The sequence below is a fragment of the Tachysurus fulvidraco genome, chromosome 7 (genome assembly GCF_022655615.1).
Source record: "Tachysurus fulvidraco isolate hzauxx_2018 chromosome 7, HZAU_PFXX_2.0, whole genome shotgun sequence".
Taxonomy (NCBI): domain Eukaryota; kingdom Metazoa; phylum Chordata; class Actinopteri; order Siluriformes; family Bagridae; genus Tachysurus; species Tachysurus fulvidraco.
The window spans coordinates 8,897,048-8,910,586 of record NC_062524.1 but is presented as its reverse complement, the minus strand read 5'-3'; the positions used below and the strand labels follow the sequence as shown (position 1 = coordinate 8,910,586).

Genomic DNA, 13,539 nt, shown 5'->3' with positions numbered 1-13,539 from the left:
TGTGGGAATTAACATTAACAGTGTTTACTGGCTGTCTGTTAATGACCTGATATTGAATACATTGCTTTATGTTAACGTGTTGTTTTTATTAAATTTGAGCAAGTTAAGTTTTTTGACTTAATTGGAAAATTAAATTAAAATTCAATTGCCTTAAATAGTTGGTTAGTTGCTAATTTTTAAATATAAATATTTCTCAGCAGTGATATCTGGATTAAAAATTAGAATAATGAATCTAATCAAATAAATGAATTGTAATTTAAACATTTAATAATTCCAGGTGATTTCGTGTTGCCAGTAATAAAGGAACAGCTCAGTGGATAGAGACATGAAACATGAGCAGAGCCTATATACAAAAAATAACCATGGCAACATAATATACGGGAACAAGGTCTCTTGAACCTACTGCTCCATTGTGTCTCTCTCTACAGGTTGCATTTCCAGAGCATTTAAATTAGATTCTGGCCAATTTTTCCACAACAGGAAGTGACCATGGCTGTCTAGAGCATGGTGACACATGGAGCTGAGGCTGTTTAATGGAAATCTGCATGTAGACAAACAGCCATCGAATTAAACTGTCTTAATATGTATATTGAAATCATTATGGATGCTGCCTTCAAGACCAACTATGTGCATTAACAGCTATTAAACGATAATTGACTGCTTTTGTTAGACAGTGATTGGGAAATAAAGTAAACAAATAAATTATGGTTATAGGCTTTTACAGAACAGAAATTAAGAACGCTATGGGTCCCTTTTAAGTGGTAAGTGATTTGATTATGCCAATTCATGCGAATAGTAATTTGCAGCACACTAATATTTTTTCATTTGTTTACAAACATGTTTACAATCAGCAATCTGCTAACAACATTAAACAGGAACCGTCATATTAACGTTCACCGTAAGTAAACATAACGCGTACCGTTTCACACGCAGTGTTTGAAATAGATAAACCAAGCACATTGGCAGAGTCTTGCAGAACAAAGTAAAATTGCATGACATTGCACCTGTGAATTGCACAAGCCAACCTGTGACATCATGCAAACTTGAAACCGTGAAAAGTATCGAAAAATTTAAGCCACATTCCTTATGTGGGGAAAATTTTGCATGGAAAATAAAAGATCATGTAGAACTCATGTGGAAATCCATTATATGTGGAATGTGTGAAACAACATGCAAAGGAATCACAGAATTATTCACGTGACAGTAATGTGACTATAAGGGAGAGTATTTTGGGATATTTGTGCGTTTCTGAGAGAGAGAGAGAGAGAGAGAGAGAGAGAGAGAGAGAGAGAGAGAGAGAGAGAGAGAGAGAGAGAGAGAGAGAGAAAGTGAGAGAGAGATCCCTGCAGTAGTTAGTGCTCAAAGTTCTACTTGCTTCCTTCATTCTAGTGTGTGTGTGTGTGTGTGTGTGTGTGTGTGTGTGTGTGTGTGTGTGTGTGTGTGTGTGTGTGTGTGTGTGTGTGTGTTACAATATTTCTTCAAGACTGCAGGTGATGACAGACTTCATAACTATGTAGAGACATTGCATCCGGATGCGTTCAAGATTACAAAGATTCTGATGAAACCGTCCACTGCTCATGATACAATTGACAGCTTGTGTGTGTGTGTGTGTGTGTGTGTGTGTGTGTGTGTGTGTGTGTGTGTGTGTGTGTGTGTGTGTGTGTGTGTGTGTGTGTGTGTGTGTGTGTGTGTGCGCACTGGTCCTGTTCATATGAGTGGACTTCCATATTTCAAATGTGCTCTTTTGTAATTTATTGCAAGACTTAACGTGTGTTGCATAATCCGGAGCTTAAAGTCAACTTCATCTGCTTGCCTGCTGGAACAGACTCTCAGCTCTCAACAAACCATGTCTCAGGCTTCCTCTAGTCAGTGTGAACAGTTGGAATAGTTAATAATAAGAATGCACTTATCATTAATTTCAGATAAAACACATGCATTCTCAATATTTATGTTCAGTCGATTTAACAGATTAGATGCAATAATGGAATCAGTGCATGTTCTATATGTACAGAAATTACACAGCAAAGATGCCTTAATGGATTGAAATGAGGTATTTATTTGTTTACTTTGTTGTTTGTTTGTTATTATAAATGCATTAAATGGTAATACACTCAAGTCAATATTTGGCATAATCTTTTAAATGGCATTGCCATAGATACAATTTGTATAGCTATATAAAATAACTATAATAGTTATTATGATTATGATTATGATTACTAATAATAATAATAATAATAATAATAATAATAATAATAATAATAATAATAATAATAATAATAATAATAATAATAATAATAATTTGTTTATTATATTTATATATATATTTTAAAGAATGGTACGTATTTCTTGGAGATCTTTCTATAGTATTTTTGCAGATTTTGCTTGTGCACCTTTATGTGTTTTGCATATTAACCAAAAATATTTCTCAAATACAAATATTTTTTGGAAATTAAAAATGAATTCTTCAATGACATACTAATGCAGAAGACATCTAAAACTAATACTAAATTATAAGTACAGGTTTCCCCCAGGTACTCTGGTTTCCTCCCCTGGTCCAAAGACATGCATGGTAGGTTGACTGGCATCTCTGGAAAAATTGTCCGTAGTGTGTGATTGGGTGAGTGAATGAGAGTGTGTGTGTGTGCCCTGCGATGGGTTGGAACTCCGTCCAGGGTGTATCCTGCCTCGATGCCCGATGACACCTGAGATAGGCACAGGCTCCCCGTGACCCGAGAAGCTCGGATAAGCGGTAGAAAATGAATGAATGAATAATAGTTGTTGTTGTTGATGTTATGTATATTATAAATTGGAAATATATGGCAGAAAATACTGTATAGTATAATATATATATATATATATATATATATATATATATATATATATATATATATATATATATATATATATATATATACTATATATATCACATCACATATATTTTATTTCATGTTCATATTTCTATTTACTCACATGGAATATGCTTTTGTCTAAATAATCATAACAATACTGCAAAACCGGGCAGTTAAACTGGTTTCCTAACATTCTTATGACTACATAATCACTTTTTTACTGAAGTGCTTCAGTTGATCGTTAATGAAATGCATTATTAATATGCATTGCTTTAAGATAGTGTGAAGGTCCAGTTAAAACTGTATAGAAATGATCTAAAACTCATAGGGTTTTAGTCAATGACCAGATGACCAGAAGAGAGGGAAAATGAGCTGAAGGACAGACCGAGACGAATGCAACTAGAGTTTAAACACCAAGTTTAAAGCCCGACAGCAGTAATGATTGTAGTATACCATCTGTAACAGAAGTGTCACCCAGTCATCTCTCTGAAGCTGTTTGTGCAAATGAAGTGTACTTCTATCTCTGCAAATGAACAGAGCTTCTCTTTCTGAACCGTCTGCAGAATTGCAGTCGGTCGAGTCTGGCAAAGTCGTTTTGACATCTCAAATTGAACAGCGATGAAACAATCTCACAGTTGCGGATTTCAATTTGAGGCCCCGAGGGAATATTGTTTCAAGCCATTACTCCTCATCATGGCTGAAATGGCTCTCCCCATTGTGCTGTCTGCAGAAATGAGACGCCACTGTCCTTGGATTTAAGAAATGAACTGCTATTTAGGCATTCACAATGCTCTTGACACTAGACTAATCCTCCCCACTGACTCTGTTGAATATTCTCGACGGTAAACCCGGAGCACTGATGAGCCTGGTGCGTTGATTCATCTCAGGCCGAGCCAGACAGCGCAGAACTTTTTTGAATTAAAGGAGTGACGGGATCATGTGGCTTTAATCTTACCCCGACGTGGTGGAGTGTGTGGGGAGTCACGCGCGCTGCTGTGGGAGGCCAATGATCTTGCCTCTATCCCCCGCTAGCCTTCATGCTTTGCTCCTCAATAGGAAATGATCTATCTGTGCTTATTATTCTTGTGCCCTCCGGTAGCGCAAGATGAATCATACCTGTCAATCGCGGCTCATGCGGGGGCGATCGTGTTTGTTTCTATAGATTGAGCATATGCGGCACAGCTGCTGATGCTCACCCACTTGCCTTTGCCAACCGAACAGTTGGCAGAACGTGCAGTTGATATAAAAGTGATATAAAAATGGCACAAAAACAGATTGAGAGTGATTTGCGTGTCAGAACAATTAAGCTAAGTAGAAGCCTCTTTATGAAGCTTGTTATAAAATACCACTCTAACAGGACATATACTTCTATTTCATGGGTTCCTTATTTATCAAAACTGTGGTTTAAGTATGGTTTGTGTGATAGCGAAAATTTGGATATGACATACTGGATATGGTTATAGTAAATGAGTCGCTAATTTGCATTAATTTTGTTTATAGACTTTAAAAAATTTGGCAGAAGTCAAAACTCGGTGTCAAGGACGTTCTTCGGTCTGACACACACTGCTGTGCTGTTGTAGTCTCCTGACCATCAAGAACTGAGCGTTTCAGTGCATGTAGTTCATGTTTAATATTTAAAAGTCTAAATTACATGCTTGAAGATAACTCTATACAAGAATGTGCGGCTCTGGCTCTTTGCAAGCACAGCATCTTTTGATATCCTTCTAAATAGTATCGTTGTGCCGTTGTACATCACAAGCATCCGTGCTGGGTATGCTGAAGATCCTGCTGCATTAGAGCCGGGTTTGCCAGCATAAACAGCCGGCTTGATTGAAGGCCAGCAGCTGCACCTGGATAAATACACTCTGAGAAACTGGCTTACACAGCAGTAGCAGAACCAGCACACTCCCTTAACTCACTTTACATAAAATACAGCAGCATATTGTACAACTCTAACATACTAGCGTACCTCAGAGCCATGTAGCGCTGCTAGCAAACAGATCATTCTTGACATATGTGAGTCTTCATAATTCAATCAATTAAATTAAGGCTTATTTAAATGCCTGATGTATCGAATCTGCAATCGAATCATGCTTTAATAAAAGCATTATTAATAAATTTTAATACATTTATATATGGTAAGTTTTTTTTAGGATTAAAATGCACTCATTGAATTATGAAGTATTACTGAATCTTAATTTATACATACTGATTTTGTATAAAAGAGATAAAAAAAATAAAATAAAATAAAACTATATAACTATATAACTATATAAACTATAATATAAAAATAAAACGAAAAAACATATATTGAACACAATTAGTTAAGCAGAAATGAGACAGTTGTAGATTTAACCAAATATTCATCAGTATATATATCACAGTTTACATGTGCAAACTGGCAGTAAATAATAAATATGAGAATGAGCTCCGCTTGACTCTGTAATGTGTTGTACATTGGGTGAGACAGATTGTCCATGATGGTGAGCAGTTTGTTCACTGACCTGCTTTTCTTCACTGACTCAAACATCTCTTGTTTGCATCCGAAGACAGATCCGTCCATGCGAATAAGCTTGTTAATCCTGATGGCACCTCTGGCACTGATGCTGCCCCCGGCACACCACAGCACACTAAATGGCACTTTCCACCACAGACTGGTAGAAGATCTCCAACATCTTGTTGCAAACATTAAAAGATCAGAGCTTCCTGAGATAGTCATTCTCTTCTTTTATACAGCATCAGAGTTGGTTTTCATGTCCAGTCTGTTGATAAAGTGTACACGCAAAATACTTGTAGTTATCAACAATTCCTACATCCTCACCATGATGGTTACGGGCTTAATCAAAGTTTTATTCCTCCTAAATTCCACCTTTATCTCCTTGGTCTTCATCACATTTACAGATATACACATATCCAGTTGACCCTTGTTATGCAGGTCTGCAGGTGACATGATTCAGAGTTGTACTAAAAGTCTGATGTGTATTGTTTGTGTGATGCAGCCTGATATGATCTGGAGTTAATTCTGCCATAGCAATCAATATATTTATTACAATTAATTTATAATTGAGTTATATTTTGTTATGTTGTGGAATTGACAAAAAGCCAGCCAGTTCCTGTTGCCACTTACATTATTGTAGAGCAAAAAACTGCATGTTTTAACACTTTAACCACTTTAACATAAATAAATACTTACACTTTTGACCTTATCAGCAATATACATTTATTTAATGTATAATTTTTAAGCTTAGCTATGTTTAATAAGTCATGTTAATTGGTGCATTACAAAGAGCATGTTAAAGACAGCTGGAACTGCTTGATCAACACCTTCTGGCCAATCAGATTTGATGATTCAACAATGCTGTGGTTTAGTAAGTACATATTAATGTTATAAGAATGTATTTCCTATAAAGCAGCTTTGCAACAGCATTTAAAGCACGATACAGATAAATTGAACTGAATGTTAATGATCACTTAAATTTGACAGGGATTTGTTAGGAAAACATACATTTACCAAAAACTTTAATTCTGCCACAGGACACACACTCACACACGCACATACACTGATGGCTTGAGTAAGTGTAAAACACTTATCACTCAAATAAGTCAGGAAAGTAATAGATAATAAGAACAACAATATGTAGGGTAATAGCCATAACCTCACGGAACAGCAGTTAACAGCACACCCACAAAAACACCCCCCCCCCCCCCCCCACACACACACACACACCATCAACACAAATGTCCATGGGCTCTCAAAAGAGCTGGGTCTTTACTCAGATGTTTCTGCAAAGCAAACAGTCTACCATTGCTGGACCACAAGTGGAAAAAAATGATTGAATTTGAACTCTTAAAATGCCAGAACGATAACAAACCAAATGTGGGCCTACAGTTGCACTCAGAGCCGCCATGCATTTCCAGCACAGTGAGTTGATAATAAGTAAAAATGGACAAATTTTATGCTCAGATAAGCGTTTATCAGTGGAAAGGCAGTTTATAAATCCAGGCATCTCACAGGCCCAAATTCATTTTACAGCTATCACTGCTTACACTGTTTTGTCAGTGTGGGACCTCTGTAGCTCAAACGATAGAGCAGAGAAATTCACTACAGGCTTAAGGCATGCCGTGGAGGAAAGATAAGAATATTAAACAGTTGAATGTGTTAGTACATTGCTCCCCAAACCAATAACTTTGGGCTGGGAATAAGAGTGAAACTCACATTACTGTGAAGGAGATTTGAATTCCGCAGACAGATGAGAGACCTATAAAAACGTCAGCTCCAAAGTTGTTAGAAATATCTGGATATTAATGTCCACAGTGATACATTTTTTTTCTTTAGAGGAATTTCCTGATTCAGTGATTCACTTTTTATTGTTTTTATTTGAGTTTATTTTATATATACATTCACAATTTATATAATTATCCAATCAACCAATCGTATGTCAGCAGCACAATAAAATCAGTCAGATACAAGTTATAAGCTTCATGTTCAAGTCAAATGAGTGGGTGAGTGAGTGAGTGGGTGAGTGGGTGATACAGTGAGTGAGTGAGTGAGTGAGTGAGTGAGTGAGTGATCCAATGAGTGAGTGAGTGAGTGATCCAATGAGTGAGTGAGTGAGTGAGTGAGAGAGTGAGTGATGCAGTGAGTGAGTGAGCGAGTGAGTGAGTAACTGACTGAGTGAGTGAGTGAGTGATACTGTGAGTGAGTGATACTGTAAGTGAGTGAGTGAGTGAGTGAGTGAGTGAGTGAGTGAGTGAGCAAGTGAGTGAGTGAGTGAGTGAGTGATTAAGTGAGTGAGTGAGTGATACAGTGAGTATGTGGGTGGGTAAGTGAGTGAGTGAGTGAGTGAGTAAGTGAGTGTGAGTGAGTGAGTGAGTGAGTGAGTGAGTGAGTAGGTGAGCGAGTGAGTGATCCAATGATTGAGCAAGTGAGTGATGCAGTGAGTGAGTGAGTGACTGACTGACTGACTGAGTGAGTGAGTGAGTGGGTGATACAATGAGTGAGTGAGTTAGTGAGCGAGTGAGTTAGTGAGCGAGTGAGTGATGCAGTGAGTGAGTGAGTGAGAGAGTGAGTGATGCAGTGAGTGAGTGAGTGATGCAGTGAGTGATGCAGTGAGTGAGTGAGTGATGCAGTGAGTGAGTGAGTGAGTGAGTGAGTGAGTGATGCAGTGAGTGAGTGAGTGAGTGATGCTGTGAGTGAGTGAGTGATGCAGTGAGTGATGCAGTGAGTGAGTGAGTGATGCTGTGAGTGAGTGAGTGATGCAGTGAGTGATGCAGTGAGTGAGTGAGTGATGCAGTGAGTGAGTGAGTGAGTGAGTGAGTGAGTGATGCAGTGAGTGAGTGAGTGAGTGAGTGAGTGATGCAGTGAGTGAGTGAGTGATGCAGTGAGTGAGTGAGTGAGTGATGCAGTGAGTGAGTGAGTGATGCAGTGAGTGAGTTAGTAATTTATTGAGTGTGTAATTGATTGATTGATTGAGTGAGTAAGTGAGTGAGTGAGTGAGTGAGTGAGTGAGTGAGTGAGTGAGTGAGTTAGTGAGTGAGTAAGTATAAATAGATACAGGATACCAAAACTAGATCTTGCTTTCAGTGGTGTCTGTTAGACATTGTAATGGGGGAAAAAGTACAGGTTTCAGTTATTTCTCAGTCTGAGCTGCAGATTCACTGTAGGTGGCATGAAACTGAACAAGCCAATGGGTAATTACGATGTACCAATTTTAACTTGAAACAGAAAAAGAGAAGCAATTAAACCCAGCAGTGCATCTTATGCAGGTGAGGTGAAGTTGTAAAGCAAAATGTTTTTTCAAAAATATTTTAGGGGCAATAACCCAAATTTATGTAACATTAAAAAATGTGAGAATGCGGCTGTAGGAGGACATGTCATGGCTTTAACTGAGGGTACAATGGGTATAAGCTCACCAAAACTGGACAGTGGAAGATTAAGGAAAGACCAGGCAATGTTTAGATACAGTTACATTTACTAGATAAAGGTATCTAGGTGTCTTCTCTGGTTTCTGCCGTATATTAAAGAGTCAAAAAGCCTGATGAAAGCCTGATTTCTTAATAAATAAAAGCCATTATATGTCATCTGCTCTAAGTTATGTCTTCTTAATAAATTTTTCCCATTGTGAATATTTACTAAATTCATATTCACTAAAAATAAACACGCTGTTTGAAAGAGATGTTTAAAAATTTTTTCTCACACTTAAACGCTGATGAGAATTCATTTGTCACTTGACGTAAATAATGGATTCCTTGACAAGTTCAGTTTTTCATTTAGTAATTATGGTCTTGTGGGAGATACTTTGTTTTGAATTATCTTGCATTGCCTTGGTATAGTGTATTCAAATACTGTATTAATGTGTAAAAGCACTGGTGGATGATTTTCCTCCCCAACAAATGAATGTATCGAGCCTTAAGCGCTCTGCATTTATCAGTCTGACAGTGCGTTTGGATACTACATGCAAATGAGAGAAAATTAATTATGCAAAACAAATGATAAGATTACGTCGCAAGTCATAATTTTATACACGTGCCATGTGTTATCTGGATGCGTGAAAGAGGTTGCCCAGAGACATTGTACAGAATTTAGGTATACTTTTGTGAATTTATGCTATAAATTAACCATTTAGCTACATTTTACCATCACAGTTGTTTATTGCTTTTTATTGAAAATCATCCATCCATCCATCCATCCATTCATCCATCCATTCATTCATTCATTCATTCATTCATTCATTCACACCTTGGGACACTTTAACATGGACATTTTTCTTATTGGCATGTATCTTGGGACCCTGGAGTTTCCAGATTCAGAGTACAGCAATAGGGAAAAAGGCACTGCTATACATAGAGATTATAAATACGTAATTAGTTGCTCTGGCACGGTTAAACATAAATGGTCCCAAACAGTGGCAGACACTTTGCAAGCCATATTGCCTCAGGCATAATAAAGCAATAAGCATGCATGCAATTATGTAGACAAAATTGTGAAAAAAGTCAAATGTAAATGACTGCTAAATTGACGAAGCCGGTAAAAGAAATGGACTGGGATAAAGTGTTGCTTTCTTTGTCTTGCTGACACAACTGGGTTGTGACTGGAAGCCATTTATGTAGCTGCAAGTATGTTAATATAATCTTCCCTCATAGCTTTATAATTACAGTGAATCATCCAGAGAGCATGCATGAATGAATAATTGACCATATTTATATTCATCTGTACAATATTTCATAAAATAATACATTCAGTTTGATTTAAACAATTCTTCTGCACTATTACAGTTTTATTTTAGTGATTTATTTTATGGTTTAATTTGATTGCATGTATTGTTGTACTGCAGCTTTAAGAACGGGGAAACGACGCTGATTGGCTGCAGCTGCTTTCCCACTGAGGTTGCGTAGACTGGATCAGGAACTGGATGTAGAAAAGATTTCTCTATCTGGTAAGATTAAATCCTAAAACCAAGCGCTAGTTTCTCATAATTGTATAAAATGACCCGTGTATAGATGATGCGCGCTTAATTAGTCAAATGTTTTCTTTCATTTAAGCCGTACACTTGCAGAGCTATACTGAATGCGTAGTTTTGTTTTCAGTCTCTTTGGCGTCCTGTCATTGGTCGGTTTTGTTATGGCAACGCTGTGATTGGATAGATTTGGTGCCTGTTGTTTGATTAGACCCGCCTACATGTAACTAGTGGCAACAGTGACCGGAAAGAACTGGCTGAATTACAAATGCGCTTATTTGGCAAATTAGGTACTACTTATATAGGCTACAGCAGTCGTTATATAGTAACGTATGTAGTGCGCAGGGAAAGGGAATAAGGTGTGATTTGGGATGCGGCCCCAGTGTAACGGCTTGTAAAGTACTAGTGTGTACGTGGCGTTCTGTGTAGTTTAGTAAACACTTTTAAAAGTAATAAATTACTTCTAGGTTTTATAAAATTTCAAACGCAACGTTTGCCTTTATTACAGCAACAAGTGTTTTATATATTAATTATATATATAGAGAGAGTTAATTATAGAGGTTAGTTATAATAGCTATCTATCTATCTCATTAAAATGCACACTTCCTCACAGAAGCTGCTATAGATAGAACATTCATTCATTCATTCATTCATTCATTCATTCATTCATGTGTTTGGGCGTTCATTCATTCCTGTGTTCATTCACTCATGCGTTCGTTCGTTCATTCATTCATTCATTCATTCATTCATTCATTTATTTGTTCGTACTTTCATTTGATCATTCATTCTTTTATTCTTTCATTCATGCATTTGTTCGTTCATTCATTCATTTGTTGACTCACTCTTTCATTCATGTGTTTGTTTATTCATTCATGCATGCATTTGTTCATACATTCATTCATTTATTCATTTATGCGTTCATTCGTTATTTCATGCATTTGTTCGTTCGTTCATTCATTCATTCATTCATTCATTCATTCATTGCAATAAGCTTATGTCCTTGTTCAAGTTGTTCAATCATTTAAAAATTCATTAGGCCGGTGAGGCCCCTACTGTTTCATTTGTTCTTTTCTTTTTTTAAAGATGGTTTTATTCAGTTTATCACCCCCCCCCTTATTTTATCTTTCCATTTAATTGTTTGCAATAAATAAGTAACATTGCTAAAGTAATCTATTTCGTTCATTTCAGTCAGTCAGTCAGTCAGTCAAAGATCTGTTCATTTACTACATTCTAAAAACTTAGTAATCTAAGTTCAGTGGGTTATTTATTATTTGTGTGCATGTGCATGTGCATGTGTTATTTTTGTATGTTATACACAGAAGGTGAAGATATGCCCACTTTAGCTTCCCAGCATTCACTGGTAGTAGAGAATATCTGGTCATGTTTACTTCAGAAAGCACCTGAGGTGATCATTTTAACCTCTAGTCTCGTTGACTTAAAAATCTTTGTGTTGAGGCAGCATTAAAGAGATCATTCGCTTAATTGAAGTCCCCAGAGTAGAAATGCACACAGCCTGTGGCTAGGTTCAGCCTTATTTATGGATTGTTCATAGCATTTGTATTCTGAATTTCACAGGTTTTTCTGAATGTGCAGAATCAAACATTATTAGCAGTATTAACTAATGGGGTCATGCGTCAGGCTAAACTCCATCAGAGTATTTCGTTTTGTGCAGTCATGCATGGTGATTTAGGAAGCTATTATCCAGTATTGATCATCTGTGACCCTCTTTACTTCCTCACCCCTAACTGAGTCTTCAAAGGAAAAAGTGCCTGAAGGTGTAGGGGAACTCACAACCCCTTGTTTACTTCCTGCAGTAGTCACGGTCACTTGTTCACAAGATTTCAGTGCCCTAGGGGGTTTGCACTTTGTTGTGTAAACGTAATAATTGCCATCTTCCTCCATTGTCGTGAGGAACGGCATTCGTGTAGTTTTCTGCTCATGTGGCATGACATCACTGTGAGTTAGAGGAAAAATGCACAAAGCTTGGATTACATTTGGGTTGTGAGATTTTTTATTCTTTCAACTCAACTCCTTTGAAACTTGTTTACTCCTGTTTCTCATCTTTAGTGTCATTACACCTCATTAATGTGTGTCTGTGTGTGTCTGTGTGTGTCTGTGTGTTGGATCTACTAACATTTCATAAAATGTAAAATGAAAAAAAAAAAAAAAACAATCAAGAACGAATAGGTGTCTGTCGTAAAAAGAAAAACTTTACACTGGTTAATATATTTATCGTGACTATGTGGAGGTAAATTTGTGATTACTTATTAGTTAATGACTGAAATGATTAAGGGGCACAAATATGACCTCGGACCCATTATTACATCACACAACGATTCACAGCCATTTCTCGGTAATATAGCTGACACATGCGTGCAATGCATTGTGGGTAATACAAAAGGGTATTCAAGTTTTCTGAGTATTCAAGTATACAATGGAGGAATGATGGTAAAGCTTTGGTGGTGAATGTTAAATGTAATAAAAAGAAGAAACATTTCTTTTAACAAAATATAATATGCTCACTGCACAATATTGAAAATGACATCAGAATATTTTCCTTTTCACTTAATTTTTTTTTCCCCTTTTCCGCAAATTTCTCAGACAATGACACCCCGAGTCCCGAATCTTCTGAACGGAGTTTACCTAACAGTTGTTAGGAACGTTTTTTAAAATGGTTTGACAGAATTATTTTATTTATTTCACAAAAAAATATTAACAACTTTCTCCAAATCTGATTGGTCTGTGGCGTTTTTTTGGACGTTTGCTGATTTGTCAGAGCTTCACTAATAAAATACATCTTGAGGTAACAAATCCTGCTATAAACAGAACCAATTCTATAAATAAAGACAGAATGCAGGATTCCAGCATCCAGCAATTTTTACACCATCATGGATTATTTTCCAGTAACAACATGCCCTTATTGGGTTTTATCGCTTTTCATTTGTACACATTTCTAGTTTCCTTCTGTTTACTATCTACTGACGATCTTCGACTTCATCCTGATGTTAGTTCATGGATTCAGAGTAACTTCTCTCCAGATAAAACGACATGTCGGAGGTCACGGCACCCTTAAATCGCTCTGGCTTTCTTAATGGTTTTTCTGCTTCAGGTCTCCTGCTTGATTTCTCTTAGGGTAGGTCAGAGAAGTCTGAACTAATTAGAAATATGGAAAAAAACGTAACAGGATGTTCCTGGAAAAAGTCTTTTGTTCTCCCTCTAATTTCACGTCTCAA

General features: G+C 36.9%; 1 protein-coding gene across 3 annotated transcripts in view; it reads left to right on the top strand.

Annotated features, from left to right (window-relative positions):
* The first annotated feature begins 1,826 nt into the window (after positions 1-1,826).
* Positions 1,827-13,539, top strand: part of triqk (triple QxxK/R motif containing) — a 34,787-nt gene continuing 23,074 nt past the window's right edge. Inside the window, exons 1-3 of one of the 3 annotated variants that reach the window (XM_047816617.1) lie at positions 1,827-2,050; positions 2,521-2,569; positions 10,184-10,285. Coding sequence is in view for 1 of the 3 variants with exons in the window: in XM_047816616.1 (XP_047672572.1) it covers positions 2,046-2,050 (5 nt within the window). In the remaining 2 variants the exon portion in view is untranslated. The remainder of the gene's footprint in view (positions 2,051-2,520; positions 2,570-10,183; positions 10,286-13,539) is intronic. The other 2 variants (XM_027133899.2, XM_047816616.1) reach the window with 2 other exon arrangements.